This window comes from Cebus imitator, unplaced genomic scaffold (genome assembly GCF_001604975.1).
Source record: "Cebus imitator isolate Cc_AM_T3 unplaced genomic scaffold, Cebus_imitator-1.0 Scaffold391, whole genome shotgun sequence".
NCBI classification, from domain to species: domain Eukaryota; kingdom Metazoa; phylum Chordata; class Mammalia; order Primates; family Cebidae; genus Cebus; species Cebus imitator.
This window is the reverse complement of record NW_016107706.1, coordinates 2,025,744-2,047,119: the sequence shown is the minus strand read 5'-3', so window position 1 is coordinate 2,047,119 and position 21,376 is coordinate 2,025,744. Positions and strand designations below refer to the sequence as shown.

At 53.6% G+C, this 21,376-nt stretch overlaps 3 protein-coding genes across 5 annotated transcripts in view; 2 read left to right on the top strand and 1 right to left on the bottom strand.

Moving 5' to 3' along the window:
• Nucleotides 1–478, top strand: part of DLEC1 (DLEC1 cilia and flagella associated protein) — a 65,223-nt gene extending 64,745 nt beyond the window's left edge. Inside the window, exon 37 of one of the 2 annotated variants that reach the window (XM_017508402.2) lies at nucleotides 80–478. In XM_017508402.2, coding sequence (XP_017363891.1) covers nucleotides 80–242 — 163 coding nt within the window. In that variant the 3' untranslated portion in view covers nucleotides 243–478. Of the gene's footprint in view, nucleotides 1–76 lie in introns of both variants that reach the window. The other variant, XM_017508401.2, reaches the window with a different exon arrangement.
• On the bottom strand, nucleotides 461–12,100 carry ACAA1 (acetyl-CoA acyltransferase 1). The gene is made up of 12 exons (XM_017508405.2): nucleotides 11,845–12,100; nucleotides 11,572–11,665; nucleotides 10,960–11,017; nucleotides 8,933–9,012; nucleotides 8,608–8,650; nucleotides 6,606–6,704; nucleotides 5,472–5,552; nucleotides 4,194–4,384; nucleotides 3,845–4,024; nucleotides 3,499–3,554; nucleotides 3,239–3,384; nucleotides 461–864 (listed from the first exon to the last, which is right to left on the bottom strand). Exons 1-12 carry the CDS (start codon nucleotides 12,013–12,015, stop codon nucleotides 789–791), a joined length of 1,275 nt encoding a protein of 424 aa, XP_017363894.1. The 5' UTR covers nucleotides 12,016–12,100; the 3' UTR covers nucleotides 461–788.
• A 226-nt stretch (nucleotides 12,101–12,326) lies between these two features.
• MYD88 (MYD88 innate immune signal transduction adaptor) lies at nucleotides 12,327–21,142 on the top strand. 2 transcript variants are annotated; one of them, XR_005196842.1, is made up of 6 exons: nucleotides 12,327–13,897; nucleotides 14,733–14,867; nucleotides 15,759–15,939; nucleotides 16,129–16,220; nucleotides 16,502–16,979; nucleotides 19,741–21,142. XR_005196842.1 is itself a non-coding variant. In XM_037731327.1 (5 exons), the coding sequence occupies exons 1-5, from the start codon at nucleotides 13,570–13,572 to the stop codon at nucleotides 16,654–16,656; spliced, it is 891 nt and encodes a 296-aa protein (XP_037587255.1). In that variant the 5' UTR covers nucleotides 12,327–13,569; the 3' UTR covers nucleotides 16,657–18,360. The 2 variants fall into 2 exon arrangements, 1 of the variants encoding a protein (XP_037587255.1); XM_037731327.1 differs by lacking the exon at nucleotides 19,741–21,142 and having other exon boundaries at nucleotides 16,502–18,360.
• The last annotated feature ends 234 nt before the right edge of the window (nucleotides 21,143–21,376 follow it).

Genomic DNA, 21,376 nt, shown 5'->3' with positions numbered 1-21,376 from the left:
CCCCCAAGCTGCCCACACGGCCTGGCCCCCGCTGCCCAGACCCCTCCTAACCGCAACCCGCACATGCTCCCCACAGCAGCAATGAGCTGTACGAGTCCACAGTGGTGGTGGAGGGTGTGCTTGGCGAGAAGTCCTGCACCCTGCGGCTCCGGGGCCAGGGCTCTTATGATGAGAGATACATGACGCCTCCCCAGCCCTCAACCCCAGGCCCCAGCTGCAGAATAAACGTTGCCAGGGATTAGGAGCAAACCTTCAGCACAAAGACACAGACTTGAGGCCCTCTGAACAGCTCCTAGAATGGAAGAAGAACCCCCTTCCACAATGGTCTCAGCCTAGGCCTTCATGTTGGCTCAGAGCCACACCACAGTAGAGACCACTGCACTGAGAATCACCACACACACTGCACAGCGAAGACCAGTATGGCAGAATTCCCCTTGGAAAAAAACCACAGCCACTAAGATAAATTCTTGCACATTTACTATGTCCGTTGCGCTTCTCATCCATGAATTCGCCTTGCCCTGGGAATTAACCGTGGCCTTGTGGCCTGGGTGACCTAGGCTGCCTTTGTCTTGCACAGCTAACGAGGGTCTGATGGGTGGCTCAACACCCCGCCCACTCCTAGACCATGTCAGCCGTGTTCACATTTTCCAAACGAGTTGAAGTGCCTTGATCTGTCCGCCGCCACCACCACCAGTGCTGAGTTTTCCCGTGCGGTTTTGCTTCTGCAGTGCTGCTGCCTTGCTGCTAGAGCAGGACTGTGTGGGCGGCGCCTCCAGCCTGGGCCTCACTCAGTTCCCAGGGTATTCAAAGACAGCAGCAGCTCCCATTCCAGTCCCGATGCACATGGACACTACTCCATATGCCCTGTGGAAACAAAATGGAACTGGCTGGGCAGAGGTACCACCCAGCTATCTCCAGACCAGGCTGAGCCAGACGGACTTCACGACGAGTAGGACACAAAACCGTCAGACCAGATCTGTGGGCACATACACAGTGGCAGATGCCAGCTGCAGCTAGTGTCCCTTTTAGGGCTGGTCCTCAGGGAAAACAGAGATCATGCCCCTGCATCCTCAGTTCAGGGTGTTTGTGTGTGCATGTTCCCTTCCCTAGGGACCGCTCATAATCCCAAAAGACACAGTCCCAAACATCATAATCCCAAATGTTGAAATCCTAAAAGAACAAAATCCCTAAAGTCTAAAATCCTGAAAATCACAATCTTAAAAGATCAAAATCCTGAAAATACAATTCTGGAAAAAACAATGTGGAAACCTGGCATAGTGCAATCTACTTGTAGTCCCAGCTATTCAGCAGGCTGTGGCAAGAGGATCACTCGTGCCTAGGAGGTCAAGACCAGCCTAAGCAATACAGCAAGACCCCATCTTAGAAAAAAACTTTTTAAAAAGATTCATTTAAAAGATATTTACATTTTTAGGCCAGGCGCAGTGGCTCAAGCCTGTAATCCCAACACTTTGGGAGGCCGAGAAGGGCAGATCACTTGAGGTCAGGAGTTTGAGACCAGCATGGCTAACATGGTGAAACCTTGTCTCCACTAAAAATACAAAAATTAGCTGGGCGTGTTGGCAGCTGCCTGTAATCCCACATACTTGAGAGGCTGAGGCAGGAAAATTGCTTGAACCCAAAAGGCAAACGTTGTAGCAAGCCAAGATCACGCCACTGCACTCCAGTCTGGACACCAGAGTGAGACTCCATGTCAAAAATATACATATATGTACATTTTTTAAAGGGGATTTATTTGAGAAACGAAAAGAGAACACTTCCCAGGCTACTTTACACAACACAATAGGTAACAATTACATATTTTAGCAAGCATAAACACTCAGGTATGCTAACAATAGTCACAGGAGTATAACAGTTATAAACAAACCGTATTCATAAATAGGTTAAAAAGCAAACTCTGTAAATGGCTGGTAATCGTGTGCACCCAGCTTCATAACTGCAGTCATATGAACACCATGATTGAGAACCTATGTCTTTTGATGAGACTGATCAAAAACTGTGATGGAGCCAGGCCCTGTGGCTCACACCTGTAATCCCAGCACTTTGGGAGGCCAAGGTGGGAGGATCACTTGAACCCAGGAATTCGAGACCAGCCTGGGCAACATAATGAAATGCTCTCTACAAAAACTTAGCTGGGTGTAGTGGCACGAACCTACAGTCTCAGCTACTCGTGGGAGGACTGCTGGAGCCAGGGAAGCAAAGGTTGCAATGAGCCGAGATGGAACCACTGCACTTTAGCCTGGGTGACAGAATGAGACTGTCTCAACGAACAAACAAACCTGTGATGGGTCACCACCGCATATGCAGTGACCCGAAGAACCAAGATCTTGAGAAATTTTATCTTTCACAAATGCAGGTACACAAACAGGACACCTCTTCATTTACTGAGGAAGTTTCAACATTTTTATGTACATGCACAAAGCTTACAAAGTCAGTGTGATAAGGCACTTTCATGGAATCAAATTTCTGATGTCAAAGGCAGAAAAAAAAGTGTGTCCCACCTCTGTATTTGTTCTCTCCAGGGCCCCAGGCAGTTAGATGGTGCCTGCCAACACTAAGGGTGGATCTTCCCCACCTGGTCCACTCAAATGCATCCTGACCTCCTCTACAAACACCCTCACACTCAAAATAATACTCGGTCAGGTTTCTAGGTGTTCCCAAAGTTAAGTCCATTCCTTGTCAACTTAGCAGCACTCACAACTCCTTAAACCATACTTAATTTCCAAATAAAGGCAGTAACAAGGTAATGGTTGCATCATATGAGTTACACCATGTAACACGGTGACGATGCACTATCCTGCATACGATGGAAAATGTACTGATCCCTTCCCTAGAATTCATAGCATGAATTCAACAATAGGATTTCAACATTCAGGATTTTAATCTTCTGATATTGTGACTTTGGGGATTTTAGTCATTAGGGATTTTTTTTTCCCTTGACTAGTCAAGGGTAGAAGTAAGAAGTACTCTTAGAGTAAGAACAAGGAGTTTGATCTGTAATTGAACAATCAAGATAACACACTACCTTTGGACCAGCCAAGACCTTAGGGACTTTGATCTTTTGGATTTCAACATTTGGGATTTCAGCATTTGGGATTATGGTGCTCAGGACTGTGTCTGTTGGGATGATGATCCAAAGCCCACCTACCTCTATCCCCTACCCTGCAGGTGCCCCAACTTGGGTATCCCCCCACGACCCCCCACCAGGGGCCAGCCTTACCTCTTCCCACGGCGCTTCAGCTCGTTGAACAGCGTGATGACCTGTCGTGCCCCAGTACAGCCCAGTGGGTGTCCCAAGGCCACTGCACCCCCCAGAGGGTTCACCTTCTCAGGCGGGAGTCGTAGCTTCTCCACACAGTAGGCAGCCTGGAAGGAGGCAGGTCATCACCGCAGCCCTCTTGCCCCCTCCCCTGCACCACCTGCCCGCTTGCTCCACCTGGACTGTCCAGGGCCAAGGCAACATGGAGAACAACAGCTCACCTGGCTCGCAAAGGCCTCGTTGATCTCAAAGATGTCCACGTCAGCCACAGTCAGCCCTGCAGGCAAGGTAAAGACCTGACCTGACACACTGGCCCTGTACCAGGACTCTGTGTTCCCTGGGCCTGCCCTATCCATGGGCCTTCAGGCTACCTGGTGTGTGTCTCTTCCAGAAGGGTGAGCCAATCCCAGCTGTGGGGTCAGGATGGGCTTTGAGTAAGGGACACTAGCCTGCCCACCTCCATTCTGCAGCACCCACAGGACCACCCCCATGCCCCTGGCAACAGCATGCGGGGCAGGTGCCAGATCCAGGCGGGACCCAGACAGCGATGTGAAGGAACCACCTTACCTGCTTTTTGCAAAGCTACCGGAATGGCATAGGCAGGTCCGATGCCCATGATGTCAGGTGGGACCCCAACCACTGCATAGGACCTCAGGACCCCAAGGATGGGAAGGCCCAACTCTTCTGCCTTGGACCTCCGGGCCAGCAAGATGGCAGCTGCCCCATCACTCACCTGGCTAGAGTTTCCTAGGGTCAAATTGTTGGGGTAAGGGATCAGAGTGGGGCCGAGGAGATCCCAGCCCTCCAACATCTACTCTGTCTGCAGAGGGGCCTGGTCTATTCCAGGCTCCCAGAGTACAGCACCCAGCATGGCCATGGCCTCCTTCCTCATACCCCCACCCCGGACCAGTCTCACCAGCTGTGGTAGAACCGTCCTTCTTGAAGGCAGGCTTCAGTTTGGCCAGCCCCTCCATGGTGGTGCTGGGGCGGATACCCTCATCCTGGGTCACAGTGATGCTCCTCTTGGTGCCCTTGTCATCATGGACCGTGGTGGTCACAGGCACAATCTCAGCTTGGAAACAGCCCTTGCTCTGGGCTCTTGCTGCCCTGCCAGCACCATGGATAGCCAGACTCAGGCTCCCTTGGGGTTCCCTTCCTCCCTGCCCCCAACACCTATCCATTTGGGTAGACGCAAGCTTAGGCTGCTAAATTTGGGGACATGCTCAACTTTAGGGGAGCTCTGAGGGCATGGCCAAGACCTTACAGGGCCTTCTTCATCCTCAACCCCAGACCTCCAGATCGTGGCCAATCCCAACCTCAAAGGGGAGAAGGGTGTTTGGAGGGGTGCCCCCACTTACAGCCCTTTGTCCAAGAGGGACTAAGCCTGCTCCGTTCTCTCTGCTAAACTGAGGGTGGAACCCCAGAAATATTTGTGCTGGGTTCTGCCAACTTTTCTGTTCAAACCCAACAGTTCAAAGTCATCTATTCCCCAGTTTCCATATATTTAAAGTGACATATACTAAACTATTCAATGTATTTTTGTATTGAAAGAGTTTTAAAGCACAAGGTATGTGAGTGACCCTTGAAATCATGTGCAGCATATAAGTGCCCAGGGACATTCCAGTGGAAGGAATCCAAGGCTTCTGACACATTTTTAAATGGTTATGTGACCCCAAGCGGCCAAGAATCACTGCTTCAGAGAAGCCCACCTGGCCCAGATACCATCCCCTGCTTTTGCTGTCCTCTCTGGACAGCCGGGACCTGCGCCAATCTTAGCCTGCCTGAGCCCCTGGGGTTTCCCTGATATCATCCCCAGTTCTTGCCATAGGATGCTGCCACAGACCCAGCATGGTCCAGAAGCTAGGATGCCAGGGTCCCTAGCATTGCTGGCCCCACACTCCAGGCTACCATGTCCAATCTCCAAACCACAGCCAGAAAAGAACACACGGGAAAACTGAGGCCTCACTAGGGCAAAGAGTCAGGGTGAACAGACCTGGAATAGAACCTGGAAGTGTTACCAACTCACAGTGGCCCTGACACTTCCCACTTCCCGCCCCTAACCTGGGAGGCCCGAGGCTTGGAAAGCACGTGCTGCCCAGCTGTAAGCACAGACGGGCTCCACTTCAGATCACTTAGACAGGCTCCAAACCTCACTGTCCAGTCCTTTAAACAGTCCTCTCCAAGCAGTACTCACTTCTGCTGGGAGGCCAGGGCAAAAGTATCCTGCTTCTCCCGTGAAATGCCAAACCGCTCAGCCACGTTCTCAGAGGTTATTCTAGAACACAAACAGCAAACAGTGTGGGCACTGGTCTGACAGCCTAGAGGAATGGACCAGGCTGCAGAGCTGTGCTTGGAACTCTGAGTTCCCAAGAGGACGGAAAGGCCAGTCCATGCCACAGGCAGTGGTGATGACTCAGGATGTGGATATAAAGACTCAGATAGGAAAGTCAGCAATGCTGGCCAGATCCTGAGAAGGTCATACACCAAAGAGACCCTCTCTCGGACAGAAGCTGCCCCCTGCATGGGGGCAGCTGCAGAAGAGTTTGTTCCCTGGGTGAGCTGCGTCAGAGCAGGGGAGACAAGGAGCGGGGAGGGTCTGGGTGGGGCACTAACAGGCCACTCCTGGCCAGCTTCTCCTGGGGCTCAAGGAAAACTGCTGCAACATGGGGAGGTGAGGACTCCCAAACCTCCTCTAGAAAGGCCAAACCTAGGCTTTCTGGTCACCTTGGCTGGGACCTATGCTTATCCTGGGAACCGAGAGCAACAGCTAGGCTTTCCGGCCTGGGCTTCTGGCTTTACAGGCCTCCCTTGGAGATGCGGTGTGTGAAGCCGCGGCACTGCGCCCTCCAAGCCTCCGTCTCCTCAGCCATCTCGTGGATCCAAGACTCCTGGCCCACAAACTCTGGGGATGGCCCAGAGAAGCTAAGCTGTTCCATACAAATGCCACATACTTTTTATTTTGCACCTGACAAGGCCCAATTCCCCCACCGGCACGCTCAGTAATCAAAGCCTCCCCCTGCCTTCTCAACTTTCTAGGCCCCCAAGGCTTTGCAGTGGAGCTACCATTGTCCTTCCTATGACTGAGCACTTCAGTGTGGTGACAAAATGGGCAATGTTTGGAAACTCAGGGGCACAGAGAGGACCTGGGGGCCTCAGGAAAGGGAAGTCAAGGGCAGCTTCAACTCTCATCCCCAAAGTCCCTGCAGAGCAGACCATGCCCAAAGGAAGGAGGCCAAGGCTTGGCACCGCCAGCCACAAAGATGATAAAGTTCTTCCGCCCCCTGCTCCAGGCAGAGGGCACAGCACACAGAGCTATGGGAGCGCTCACCCCATAGGAATCAGGCAATCTCTGGCCTTCTCCTTCTCCATCAAGCGCGAAGTAATATTTCCAGGGTTCCCTCTGTCAGCCAGGGACATGGACTCCACCCTGGGGAGGAGGAAGAGGAGGAGAAGGTAAGGTGAACTGGGCCCTGGCAGGACCCCTCCAGGAACAGCTGTACACTTGGCAAGTGCTAGGAAATAGCCAGGGAGCCCTAGGAAGTCCAGTGGGCCTCTGGGAGCCACAGGCAGGGCACCTGGCCAGCCAGGCCCAGCTGCGAGTATGGCACTACTAAGCCCTGTCTCCACTTCACCCCCGACCCCAGCACAGAGCGCTGCACAATAAACACTCCTGGGTCAGGGAGGTGCTTCCCTATACAACTGCTCAGTCAGCCAACTGGCAAGTCCAGAGCAACGCCTTCCCGTGTCGGCCACAGAAGAGGAAACACATCCACAAGCCCGGGCCTAACCTCAGGGCCCACAAATTCAGAGGGGAGAAGACACAATTTAAAAGTAATCACAAAGCGGAGCTCAAAGGGTGATCAGACCTACATAGATAAGGAAGTGCTGCAAGCTGAGAGGAAGGAAGTGGTGTAGTGTGGTCCAAAAGGGCTTTGAGGAGATGGGGGACCCTGATGCCTCAAGGATGATAACAGATAACCTTGGCTGAGTGCTTTTCACATGCCCAGCACTATTCTGAACTCTTCAGATATTAGAGTGCGTCAGTGTCAAGTCACATGACAAATACTCCATCATGTAAGCTGTTGCTATTACTCCATAATCTTCCCATCAACTTCAGCAGAGCTGAGCTAGGTATCCCCCTTTTATAGACCAGCAGACCGAGGTCTAGAGACTGTATAACTTGTCCATGGTCACCCAGCCTGGATCCACATTTAGGTAGTCTGGCCCCAGAGCCCACTTCCAGCTAGAATGCCCTGTGCTATATACTTGCTGATCAAAGCCTATGGGGAACAGTCCGCCTGGGATGTAGGTGTCAGGCCTGGCCCAGATCTTAATATCCTAGTACCACGGTCCTTGACCTGCTTGGGAATCAGATACCCTGTAAGATACTCATAAAGGCTCCAGCCCTTCTCAAGTTATCCACACCACCTCTCACCCGGGCAGATAGAGAGAAATCAAAGGGCAGTGGCCCTTGCCCAGCCAAAGTCCTTGTAGAGTGGTCTTTGGCTTCATTTACAGCTGCAGACATCGGTCAGTACAACTCAGTGCCAGATGCCACGGCCCTGGGACAGGGGCCAGCAATGCTTCCTCTCAAGAAATACTTTAAAGAGGATGTGAAAGGCAGTGGGGGCATGTCAGAACCCTGGGGCTGCTTGCCTCCCCCAGCCTGCCAAAGCCCTTACTCCCCTGCCCTCCCAGTACCAGATGCCCACCCAAGCCTGGGCCCCAGTGCCCTGCCCTTCCCTGGAGGCACTGCCAAACACAACTTCTGCAGCTCCATTCACTGCAGCCAATGATGGAGCCACAGTCTAGGAGGAGGTGACAGTGACCACAAATCTGATCATGTCCCTCATAGCCCATACGCAGCTGGAAGTTTCCACACTGGTATGAGGGTGGGAGACAAGAGGACAGACAGCCTAGTAAAATGAACAAACTAGTGATAGAGTAGGCGGCTGGCCCTGGCTTTAGAGAGCCCAAACTGCAACTTCTCTCTCAGCAGCACCGTGAATCCACAAGGGCTACAAAAGGAGACCCCAGTGCTGTATTTTCTCAAAATGCTTTCCCACATATTCCAGCCTGAAAGAGTTCCAAGAAAGTAAGCTTTTAGAGGCCAACCGCCCTCCCCTGCCAGTGCTGAGAGGTGTGAGTGATTCCTGAGCAGCCAGAGTTGGGAGCCACTCCCAAGCTGCATTTGTGAGAATCCACTCCCGACCAGCTGCCTAAAGGGGATGGGGCAATCCCGAAATCATGGCCTCTGAGAACTCAGGAGATGAAAATTAGTTTTATTGTCACAAGTTGGTTAATAAGCTCCGGCAGAAAAAAATTCTTACCCACAGGCCATGCCAATGTCATAAGACCCATTTCTGATGCCACCTGCAACAAAAGCATTTCATAAACATCCTTTGCCAGAGTCTACCTGTTCCGGAAGCAGTGGAGCCTCTTCCCCACCTGGCCTCTAGATGGGACTCAGCCCCAGCCTCAGAAACGGAAGACCCAGGAGTGTTGAGAAAAGGCTTGGGGCAGTGGTAGGGGCACTCCTGCACTCTTTCTGTGGTTAGAGTCCTCTCAGAAATCCTTATTGCTTGCCCAGCAGACAGCAACTTTGCTGACCCAAACCCACAGGCCAGGACCAAGGCACCTACCCAGTCCACTTACCAGCTATGTTGGCCACTGCCTGGAGCCCCGACGAGCACTGTCTATTGACAGTGGACAGAGGCACAGTCTCCGGGATGTCACTGAAACAGAAGGTCAGACAGTAGAATCAGCCCCCTCTTGCATGCCGGCCTCTCATGGAAAGCAGTCCTGTGCCTCTAACTGCCCCCTCAAGCGATGTAAAGGGCAGGGGAACATGGAGGCCAGCAGCCCTGCCTCCATGCCAGGCCAGATCCATGGAATGAGGGTGGGCAGCTACTGGGCAGACCCCATCTGCGCAGGCACTTGCTCCCCAGGGCCCCATAAGCACATTCCCTTCCATTCCTGTGAGTATCTTCCATCAAAGACCAAGCGCAGCCCAAGGGAAGGGAAACATGTCTGGCCCTTCTCTCTCTCCCTCTGAAGATTCGGAAATGAAAGCCATGTATCTCTGTTTCCCCCAAAGAACAGAGAAAAGATCCTGTTGCTGGGACAGAGCACCAGAGCAACAGCAATGTCTAAAGTCTGAGGCCAGGGACCCTCAGCTTACCAGTAATCGTACAGCTAAGCCCGCGTGTTCCCACGGACTCCTGAAAACCTGACCCCACCTAGACGGAGAACTCTGACGGGCATCATGTGTTCTAACATCTATCACTCTGGTGTGTTCCCCAGACTCTCACACCGGTCTTAGTCCTGGAAGCTAGCAGGGCTTCCCCTCCTGATGTAACCTGCCTTGGCCAACAGCACAAAGCCCTAGGGAAATTTCCAGACCTCCTCAGACCCACAGACTCAGAACCTGAGGGGGTGGAAGCACCCTGGTGATTGCAGTGTGCAGCCAGAGCTGGGAACCTCTGATCTGGTGTCCAGGCCAGGCTCTACAGAGACTCTCAGGCGGATCACCTCCTGTGCAGCCTGTGTGATGCCTCCCGGGTCCCTTAACTGCCTAGTAGGTAGTTACCATTCCTTCACTCAACCCACCAGGTGTTCGCTAAGTACCTACTTAGCACAAGGCGCCACCTGAGGGATGCTGAGATGCACATAACACTGTGCCCTGGAGGATGCCCAAGCAACACACAGAAAATGAATCCACTAGCAGAGACTGAAATAATAGGGCAAGAGGGCAAACCGCATCACAAGGAAGCACATGGCTAGCTACTACCGGATTGGAAGGAGCTCTCATTTTCAGCCTGAGAGCCTGGATACGTCAAGCCAAAATGGTAAGACTATGTTTGGGCAAGGTTTAGCTAGGGCAGAAGGAGGAGGTAGGGCTAGCACTTCAAGGAGAGAGAATGACCGTATCAGGGAGGACAGCAGGCCGACAGGCCAGCTAAACGAAGAAAAGTCAAGGTGAGTAAGCAGCTGGGAGATGAAGCTGGAAGGTAAGTCTGGAGCCAGATTGCAGGGGCCTTGAACTACAGGCTGGGCAGCGTAAATCTCTCCCGGTTCCTAGAGGGTTTTTGTTTTCCTGTTCCTTCACTAGCTCGTGTTCCTATTTATTCTTCTCCATGTACCTGGAAGTACAAAGCTGAGCAGGTCTTAAATCTATGCATGAAAATAATTTAAGCACTCTCTCCCCTGCAGGTGCATAAAGGGAAGGTTACCAGGTCTCCTCCTGGGCGTCCCTCTTCCCCATGGTTCTGCCCTATCCCAAAGGGTCTGCTAGTGGGTTATGACGTTATGACTGGAGTTCCCAGCTCAACTAGTAAAAAGGCTGAAAGTCACTTTTCAGCATGCTTACTTGGTTACTCACCTGACAAATGGGAACAGAATCCACACTTAGAAAAGGCAAGCAACAACCTTTTGGCTAAAAATCAAGCCACAGAGAACTTTTGCTCCAGTGTCAAAGGCCTTGTGCACCCCGGCTCAGCACCTGAAGGGCTCACCCTCCCTTCAAAGTAGCGGAGAGGTGAGTCCACAAGGGGAGGGAGCCAAGGACTCTGGTTGCCTCATTCTGGCGTCCAACCTGATCCTCCCCAACCTGCCGGCCGAGTTCCCTGGGCCCATTAAAGTGTCAAAATGGCCAACCCATGGCTACAACTAGAAAAGTTTACCTCAGAAACTGGGCGATTCGGGCCATGATTGCCCCGGCCCCGGGCTGCAGCACATTTCCTGTGGACAACAAACTTCCATTCAGTGCCAGGTGTGGTATTCTGGGCACTAAGGCATAGCTGTGAATACCGGAGATGAGACGTTCCAGTTCTTTCTTCGGGAACGCTAGCCCTTGGCAGCTCTGGAACACCGGGGTTTGGAGCAGGGAGAGCAAGCCATACAACAGCTTGTCCTGGTCTTCCACCAGCTCCTGTCCCCAAGGGTCCCACGCTCACTTGCCCATGCACCCAGCTTTTCCAAATCAGCACAGATGGACAGGTTGCCTATCTTTAAAAGTGACATGGGAGTTTCTGAAAATGCACATGTCCCCAGGTGTCCTCCTCTGAGCCCTGCTGTCACCCCAGAGGACTGCCGACCTAGGGGTGGCATCTACCGGATAAGACTCTCGCCATATCATGTTGCTATATCTCAAGGTGAGCGGTGGAACAGGGCTGGACTGAAGGTCAAGGCCATGGAGGTCCCCCCAGTGAAAACTCGGGGTGGGGAGGTGCGGAGGGCTCTGGACAAACGAAGAACGGGGAGGGCCCAGCGCAGGGCCTGGCTGGTGCGCTCACCGACACAGATGTCCCCCAGCTGTTCCGGCCGCAGATTCACGTCCTGGAGAACCGCGGTCATGACAGCCGAGAGAAGCTCGTCGGGGGTGGTGTCCTGCAGCGGGAGGAGCAGCTGCGGTGACCCCCACTCCCCCATACCCACTCCAGGGAGACAAAGCGACCACAGCTGGGTGCGGAGCTGCCTCCGGCATCCAGGGGATCCAAACATACGAGCGGGACCCCAGGCCGCGCGGGCGTCTTCCCAAACCGGGCGCCCAGACCCTCGGGCCTCACCTTGAAGCCGCCGCGGCCCGCCCGGCAGATGGCGGTGCGCCGCCCGTGCACCACCACCACGTCCGCGGCCGAGGCCTGCGGGGCGCCGGTAGCGCAAGGCGCCGCCTGCAGCGTCCAGCCGGGATCGGGCTTGCCAGCCAGGTGGCCCAGCACTACCGACAGCCTCCGCATTGCGCAGCTCCACTCTACACAACTGACCGCCGGAGTCAACAGACTGCCTGCGCACGCGCAGAACCACACCTCAGCCCCCTCGGCCTAAACAGCCAAGCAAACAAAAGTCCCGCCCACCTTCCGCCTCAGCCAACCACAAGGTGAGTCAGCCTGGGGCCCCGCCTCTCCCGCCACGGCCTACCGAGCCCTCTATCGGAGGACCAGCAGTCACCGCCCAGCCGAGCTTTCCACTCAATGCCCCGCCTACCTTAACATACCGCAGCCAACCAGATGGTGGACCTCTATGAATCCCCGCCCAGAAAAGCAGACCGGAAGCCTTTCCACCTTTTGTAGCCAAACCCGAGACCGGATCCCCAAAGCCCTGCCCCCTGCCCGCCTCCCAACAGACGGCTGGACCGCCAGGACCGCTTCCTGCTTGGGATGGAGATGGAAGCCGGGCCTCCAAGTCCTCTACCCACTTCCTCGTCGGCTCTGCTATCCCTGCGGTCCCAGTACCCAAGCTGGGGGACCTAAATACTTTCGAGACGCCCGAGTCCTACTCCGACGTGGCTGGGCTTCCTCATTCTTTCGAGAAGACCGGGAATTTGGGCTTTCGGGCTGGCCGGGAGAACAGATTTCACAGAGGGGCTGGGGGGTGACAAGCTCTCTAACTGGAGAAGGAACATCTCACACTTTTACCGGTTTGACACCCAGTTGGAATGATTTTATTAGTGCCCATTTCCCGTGCTAGGCTGGGATCTCCAGCAAGACAAAGAGGTATCCGGGAACCTGCGACTCGCTTGGCACTTAATAGATGATCTATAAATACTTGTTGAATGAGTAAATGAATCAATCAGGGCTCCCCAGGTCCGGATTGTGACCTTAACCCGAAAGAGCAAGGTCACGTGCGCCCTTGACTCCCAGTAGCCGGGCCGTGTCTTTACCTGAGATCCTGGAGAGCAGCACCAAAGCACAGGGCGCCTTGTGGTTCCCAGCCTAGCGTCATGACGCCCCCAACCGTTTCGAGGTTGCCTCGGGCTCCAGAGATGTCCCTTTCCCACTCCCCCTGGGGTGCATAGCAGGGGTCTCTCCGTACCCCTACCGGCAGGATTGCGTGTTACCCAGAGACAGCGGAGGGGGGAGCTGGTGCCTTCCTCCTCGCCATCCTCGAGGGCAGGACCGTATGAACCCCTCAGAACCCCAGTGGAAGAATTGTGACTCCAGATCCCAAAGAGCAAGTCCCGTCTCCTACAACCCCCGAAAGGCCGACCTCACTCCGCCGCCCACCTACTACCAGCACCACCAGACCTCGAGGCGGCACCGCGGACCTCTCCGGCTCTCAAAAGGCAGATTCCGACTTCCCAACCTCCCCCTGCCTCCCCGCCCCGCCGAGACCGCCAGGGTGGAGGTGGACGCCCCCGCCTCCGCATTTCTGCGCGGGGCTCCAGATTGCAGGGCAGGGCGGCGCTTCTCGGAAAGCGAAAGCCCGCGGGGCGGGGCGGGAGCCGTAGGAGAAAGAGGAAGCGCTGGCAGACAACGCGACCCGTCCGCGCCGAGGCTCCTGGACAGCCCGCCATGGCTGCAGAAGGTCCCCGCGCGGAGTCTGTGGCCCCCGTCTCCTCCATATCCTCCCTGCCCCTGGCTGCTCTCAACATGCGAGTGCGGCGCCGCCTGTCGCTGTTCTTGAACGTGCGGACGCAGGTGGCGGCCGACTGGACGGTGCTGGCGGAGGAGATGGATTTTGAGTACTTGGAGATCCGGCAGCTGGAGTCGCAAGCCGACCCCACGGGCAGGCTGCTGGACGCCTGGCAGGGACGCCCCGGTGCCTCGGTAGGCCGGCTGCTGGAGCTGCTCGCCAAGCTGGGCCGCGACGACGTGCTGCTGGAGCTGGGACCCAGCATTGGTGAGGACATCCCCTTCCTGGCCTTGTACCTGGGGGGTGAGGAGGCTGACTTTCCGGCATCAGCATGTCTCCCCTGAAGAGTCCCTGTTTTCCCCCTTGGGGGCCTGGAGAAGCCTGAAGAGGGAGAACTATGCGGGTGCAGTTCCTTCTTAATAACTGGGACCTGCTAGGGACTGGAGAAAAGTCCGGAGAGGCGGAGATGGGAAGGAAGCAGCTTAGGCAGAGGCTTTCAGGTAGGGCCAGGAGTTAGAATCAGGCTTCTGTGGGGGCGTCTGGGCTGTTTCAAGTAGAGCAACAGGACAGGCGGGGGACTGACAGTGGACTGTCTTAGAAACCTCAAGTCCTGGGGAAGTGCAGCCCTTCCTGCTACCCACTGGCACTTACATAATATACACGCATAGGCGTTGGGTACAGCCGCCCACAGGCAGGCATACCTTGCTGGGTTGGAATCACTGCCTTCACTGCACCACAGCCAGTGGGTCAGTCTCCCTAGCCTTTCTGGCACGCTCAGCCCCTTGCTCACATGTGCCCTGGACCCCAGAAGCAGCAGACCTACCTTGATACCATTCTTAGGATCCCTAGGAAGGGACAGAGATACAAACCTGACCTTGATGGCCTTCCAGAAAGACAAAACACCACTGACATCCCTTTGGGTCTGTTAGAGCCAGTGGGAGCTCAACTTCTCAGAGCTGTTGAGCTGCTGATGGCACCAGTGGGCTGGGGAAGCCCTGTAGAAGAACCCTGCCATAGGAGGTGGGCAGGGGTGGGATCCTGACTGTGGGTAGAGAGGTGGGCACTCCCGGGGAGCCCGCCATACCCTGTCTCTTCCCCACAGAGGAGGATTGCCAAAAGTATATCTTGAAGCAGCAGCAGGAGGAGGCTGAGAAGCCCTTACAGGTGGCCTCTGTCGACAGCAGTGTCCCACGGACAACAGAGCTGGCGGGCATCACCACACTTGACGACCCCCTGGGTAAGGGTCCAATACTGTTCCCATGGGACCGGTGGAATAGGACAGTGCGGTGTTAAGAGTATGGGTGTTGGAAGCAGATGGGCTGTGGGACCTTGGGCAAGTCACTTAATCTTTCTGAGTGTCAGTTTCCTCACCTCAGAAATGGAGATAATAGTCCTACCTCTGGGTTGCTGTGAGACTCTCATGAAATGATACCCATCGGCCGGGCGCGGTGGCTCACGCCTGTAATCCCAGTACTTTGGGAGGTCGAGGCGGGTGGATCACGAGGTCAAGAGATCGAGACCATCCTGGTCAACATGGTGAAACCCCGTCTCTACTAAAAATACAAAAAAATCAGCTAGGCATGGCGGTGCATGCCTGTAATCCCAGCTACTCAGGAGGCTGAGGCAGGAGAATTGCCTGAACCCAGGATGCGGAGGTTGCAGTGAGCCGAGATTGCGCCATTGCACTCCAGCCTGGGTAACAAGAGTGAAACTCCGTCTCAAAAAAAAAAAAAAAAAAGATACCCATCTTCACGGGTGTGGTGGCTCATGCCTGTAATCCCAACACTTTGGGAGGCCGAGGTGGGTGGATCATCTGAGGTCGGGAGTTCAAGACCAACCCAGGCAACATGCCAAAACCCCATCTCTACTAAAAATACAAAATTTAACTGGGTGTAGTGGCTCACACCTCTAATCCCAGCCATTAGGGAGGCTGAGGCAGGAGAATCGCTTGAAGCTGAGAGGTGGAGGTTGCAGTAATCTTTCCTCTCCTGGGAAGGGCACTTTCTCTAAGGAATATCATCTTGGGAAGGGTGTAAGGCCCAGGGTTGCCTAGGCAGGGGACTCTTGGCTGGACCCCTCCCAAGCCTTCCCACGGAGCTCTGACTACCACCCTGTGCTCTGCACCCAGGGCAAATGCCAGAGCGTTTCGATGCCTTCATCTGCTATTGCCCCAGTGACATCCAGTTTGTGCAGGAGATGATCCGGCAACTGGAACAGACAAACTATCGACTGAAGTTATGTGTGTCTGACCGCGATGTCCTGCCTGGCACCTGTGTCTGGTCTATTGCTAGTGAGCTCATCGAGAAGAGGTTGGCTAAGGTCAAGGGTGGGTGGGTGAGTGGGTGCATGAAGCCCTGCCCACGGGTCCAGATGCTGGGCATCTCCTCCTAGCTGTGCACTGTCCAGCCTGGGCACAGTGGGCCCCTCCTGAAGCTATTCCCAGGCGGTATGCTGGACTAAGTTGCCACAGGATCTGCAGCCTACCCACTCTCCCCTAGGTGCCGCCGGATGGTGGTGGTTGTCTCTGATGATTACCTGCAGAGCAAGGAATGTGACTTCCAGACCAAATTTGCACTCAGCCTCTCTCCAGGTAAGCTCAACCCTGGTCTGGCCAGAAAATGAAGGAGTGAGTAGGTGGGGGCTCTGGACTGTCAGCCTTCCCTCCCCAAGGGCTATGGATGCTGTACCAAAGAACTCCTGAAGACCTCTGTGCACCTGAGCTCCTGTGCATGTGTGCCTTTTTGTGTGAGTGAATGTGTGCCAGGGGTGCTTAGATGGCAGATGGCTGTTGTTAACCCCTGGGTTGAAGACTGGGCCTGTCCCACCATGGAACAAGGGCCTGATGCCAGCATGGCACCCCTTTTCTTTCAGGTGCCCACCAGAAGCGACTGATCCCCATCAAGTACAAGGCAATGAACAAAGAGTTCCCCAGCATCCTGAGGTTCATCACTGTCTGTGACTATACCAATCCCTGCACCAAATCTTGGTTCTGGACTCGCCTTGCCAAGGCCCTGTCCCTGCCCTGATGACTGCTCTGGGACTCTGGGTGTGTGTGTATCTGTCTGCCTGTCCATGCACTTCTGCCCTGCCTCCTCGGTTGTAGGAGGAATCTGTGCTCTACTTGCCTCTCAATTCCTGGAGATGCCAACTCCACAGACACATCTGCCACAGCTGGACATCATCTGGACATCACATCTTATGTCCTTCATGGAACCAGTGGCTGTGAGGGGCTTGTCCACTGGCTGGCTTACCAGCCAGGACGGTATAGAACAGAACCAGCTGGGACTAGCAGAGCCAGCTCTGAGCTATTCATATACCTTCAGTCTTAGTTTCCCCACCTGAACAGTAAGTAGCTGTGTTTGAATCCCTGTAGGAAATGGTGAAGCATAGCTCTGGATCTCCTGGGGGTGACCAATCTTGGCTGAGGGAGAGCTGGCTGCTGCTAGACTACCTGCTGGCCACTGCTGGGACCATGACACTGCCAGGGCAGCTGCTTCCACAATGATGCCTACTGATGCTTCAGTGCCTCTTTGCTCGCCTCCTGTTCCACTTCCTCCTTCCTCACAGGGCAGGTGGGGAAGCAGGTTGGCCCAGCACAAAGGGATCCGACCTTGAAGCTTATTTCCTAATGAGTCTACCTCTTATCTGCATCTTTGACACGTCCCAGCTTCTGCCCAACTTTGAGCAGTGGCAAGTCCTCGAGAGACTGGCCTGAGCAGCCCAAGCTGCTTTTCATTTCTACCTGGCAAGATGCCTGTGGTCATGCCCTCAGCTACACCTGGCATGAGAAGGGATCCTGGCCTCTGGCATATCCATCAAGTATGAGTTCTGGGGATGAGTCACTGTAATGATGTGAGCAGGGAGCCTTCCCCACTGCACCACCCACAGAGAGCTTTCCCACCAACTTCGTACCTTGATTGCCTTACAAAGTTGTTTGTTTACAAACAGCGATCATAGAAAACCGCCTGTCCCAAAGCTTGTGGGTACATGGGCACATACAAACTCACACACCGACACACACATGTATGTACAGATACATACTCTCACACACACAGGCACCGGCACATACACGTTTCTCTAGGTACAGGTCCCAGGAACAGCTAGGTGGGAAAGTCCCACCATTGAGGGAGCCTAACCATGTCCCCGAACAAAAATGGGGCACTCTTATTTTCCTTTTCTCTTGTGTTCCTACTCAGTGAGACCAAACTCTGGAAAGGACCCAGTGTACCAGTATTTATACCTTTAATGAAGCAGAGAGAGAGGAGGAGAGATGCTTAAACTCACAGAACAATAAACTACAGACACAGCTGTCCTCTCTCTCTCAACCCCCCAGAGCGATTTGTATATTACCCTCAAACTCTCCTTTGGGGAGAAGGTACCATAGTCTTAGGTGTCTGTGCCCCAGGGCAGACCTTAGGACCCTAAATCAAATAGAAAATGCATCTCTGCTCCACTTCCAGCCAGGCTGGAGCAAGGTGTCTTTTCTCAGGATCTTGGGAGGGACAGGAGGCCCCTCTGCATGATCTTGTTGAAGCGTTTAGCTGCCGTGCACCTGTCCCCCTTTAATATTGGGCATTTTAAAGCGATCTCTAGAAGTATCTTCTACATGTTTTGAATGCATTATAATAATTTCAAAGATATCTGAGAAGAGCCTATATTTGCTATTCTTCCTGTATCCTGGAATATATCCTGTATCCTGGTTTATAATAAAGAATATTCGACCTTGGGAACGTTTGTGTGTGTGAGTGGAAGAGGTCTGGAAACAGTAATGTGGGTAAGAGAATGTGGTCTACTGGGTGGGTTCCAGTGTATTTGGCAGGGGCTTCCTGAAAGCTGGGCCTCCTCCTCATTGGTTCAGTCCGCAGCAGCACTGCACGCAGAACCAGGAATACTGACCTCAGCTACAGACATTCAGGAGACTGCCTTCCTCCGGCCATGTTTGATGTTTTCTGGGTTGTGCCATGCTCCTGGGTCCTGGCCCAGTCTTTGAGTAGGGGCTGATCCAGGCTCCAGAGAGAGTCTGGAGGACCCCGCACTCCAGCCACTGAGCATTGTGCTGTCATTCCTAAAGATCTTCTTTGGGCATATCTATGTTACTCCTAAAGGTACTGATCTATTTTTAAAGAAAATGTATTGCTTTGTCACTGTTCAAGAAAATTTGGAAAATATAAAGAAAAAAACTCACCCATAAGAATCCCAGAAACTCTAGTGACATTTTAGAGTGCTCAGACATTGTCAGTGACAGTAGCTTTTGTCTCAGTGGTCTATCTGCTGCCATGTCCTGGCTCTGAGCCACCTGGATGCTGTAGTCTCCCCAGCCTGCCCCTGTGCCCTCAGGGACTCCTGGGAAGGCCCTGTGTACTCAGAGAACCCCTGAGGCTGAAGCTTTCTCTCCAGCATCCCCTGGGGAACAGAGCCACACTGTGGCCCTGGCAGTGCCCCCGGGATCTGTCCTGTGCTGCCCATGGCTAGGGACACAGTCTTGGGCTGGTCCCCTTGTGGGATAAGCATCTCTTCTCTCAGGCCAGGCTGTTGACCCAAATGCGCTCTCCCCACCCCATCTGAGCCTCACACTCCTCACACCTCCCTGTCTCCAGTGTCTGCCTTCCCATTAGCTGGGTTCTCAAATGTAGATAAAGCTTCCTCTTTTCATTTTCAGTTTTAGTCCCCTAGGAGCATTTAAGAGAAACTTTCCTTTTTCAATAAGGAAAATTGTAGGGCTCTTGGGCTCCACAGGGTCGTGGGGTGTCCCTTATGCTGTGCTGAGGTGCAGGATCCAGGAATTAAAGAAACAGGACACTGAGGAACTGGTGACGAGCAGCTGGACTCGGGGGGCCACGCAACCTGTGAGTGGAGATCAGTGAGAGCTCTGAATGCCCAGAAGCATCTGTATTTCTTAGGTACAAGCAGGGGGCAGGGTCGTCACTGAGGTCATCATCTATAGGCTTAGTAATAGGGCATACATAATCACGAGTCACAAGTGAGGGGCCACCCCATTATGTCACCTAGGCAGAGAGGTGGGCCATGCACAGTAGGGGGCCGTGCCATGTGCAGTAGTAGAGGGTTGTGTACAGAAAAGGGGTCCACCCCCATTAGGTCACTGAGGCAAGGAGGTGGGCTNAGAACAGACAGTAGCTGTGTTTGAATCCCTGTAGGAAATGGTGAAGCATAGCTCTGGATCTCCTGGGGGTGACCAATCTTGGCTGAGGGAGAGCTGGCTGCTGCTAGACTACCTGCTGGCCACTGCTGGGACCATGACACTGCCAGGGCAGCTGCTTCCACAATGATGCCTACTGATGCTTCAGTGCCTCTTTGCTCGCCTCCTGTTCCACTTCCTCCTTCCTCACAGGGCAGGTGGGGAAGCAGGTTGGCCCAGCACAAAGGGATCCGACCTTGAAGCTTATTTCCTAATGAGTCTACCTCTTATCTGCATCTTTGACACGTCCCAGCTTCTGCCCAACTTTGAGCAGTGGCAAGTCCTCGAGAGACTGGCCTGAGCAGCCCAAGCTGCTTTTCATTTCTACCTGGCAAGATGCCTGTGGTCATGCCCTCAGCTACACCTGGCATGAGAAGGGATCCTGGCCTCTGGCATATCCATCAAGTATGAGTTCTGGGGATGAGTCACTGTAATGATGTGAGCAGGGAGCCTTCCCCACTGCACCACCCACAGAGAGCTTTCCCACCAACTTCGTACCTTGATTGCCTTACAAAGTTGTTTGTTTACAAACAGCGATCATAGAAAACCGCCTGTCCCAAAGCTTGTGGGTACATGGGCACATACAAACTCACACACCGACACACACATGTATGTACAGATACATACTCTCACACACACAGGCACCGGCACATACACGTTTCTCTAGGTACAGGTCCCAGGAACAGCTAGGTGGGAAAGTCCCACCATTGAGGGAGCCTAACCATGTCCCCGAACAAAAATGGGGCACTCTTATTTTCCTTTTCTCTTGTGTTCCTACTCAGTGAGACCAAACTCTGGAAAGGACCCAGTGTACCAGTATTTATACCTTTAATGAAGCAGAGAGAGAGGAGGAGAGATGCTTAAACTCACAGAACAATAAACTACAGACACAGCTGTCCTCTCTCTCTCAACCCCCCAGAGCGATTTGTATATTACCCTCAAACTCTCCTTTGGGGAGAAGGTACCATAGTCTTAGGTGTCTGTGCCCCAGGGCAGACCTTAGGACCCTAAATCAAATAGAAAATGCATCTCTGCTCCACTTCCAGCCAGGCTGGAGCAAGGTGTCTTTTCTCAGGATCTTGGGAGGGACAGGAGGCCCCTCTGCATGATCTTGTTGAAGCGTTTAGCTGCCGTGCACCTGTCCCCCTTTAATATTGGGCATTTTAAAGCGATCTCTAGAAGTATCTTCTACATGTTTTGAATGCATTATAATAATTTCAAAGATATCTGAGAAGAGCCTATATTTGCTATTCTTCCTGTATCCTGGAATATATCCTGTATCCTGGTTTATAATAAAGAATATTCGACCTTGGGAACGTTTGTGTGTGTGAGTGGAAGAGGTCTGGAAACAGTAATGTGGGTAAGAGAATGTGGTCTACTGGGTGGGTTCCAGTGTATTTGGCAGGGGCTTCCTGAAAGCTGGGCCTCCTCCTCATTGGTTCAGTCCGCAGCAGCACTGCACGCAGAACCAGGAATACTGACCTCAGCTACAGACATTCAGGAGACTGCCTTCCTCCGGCCATGTTTGATGTTTTCTGGGTTGTGCCATG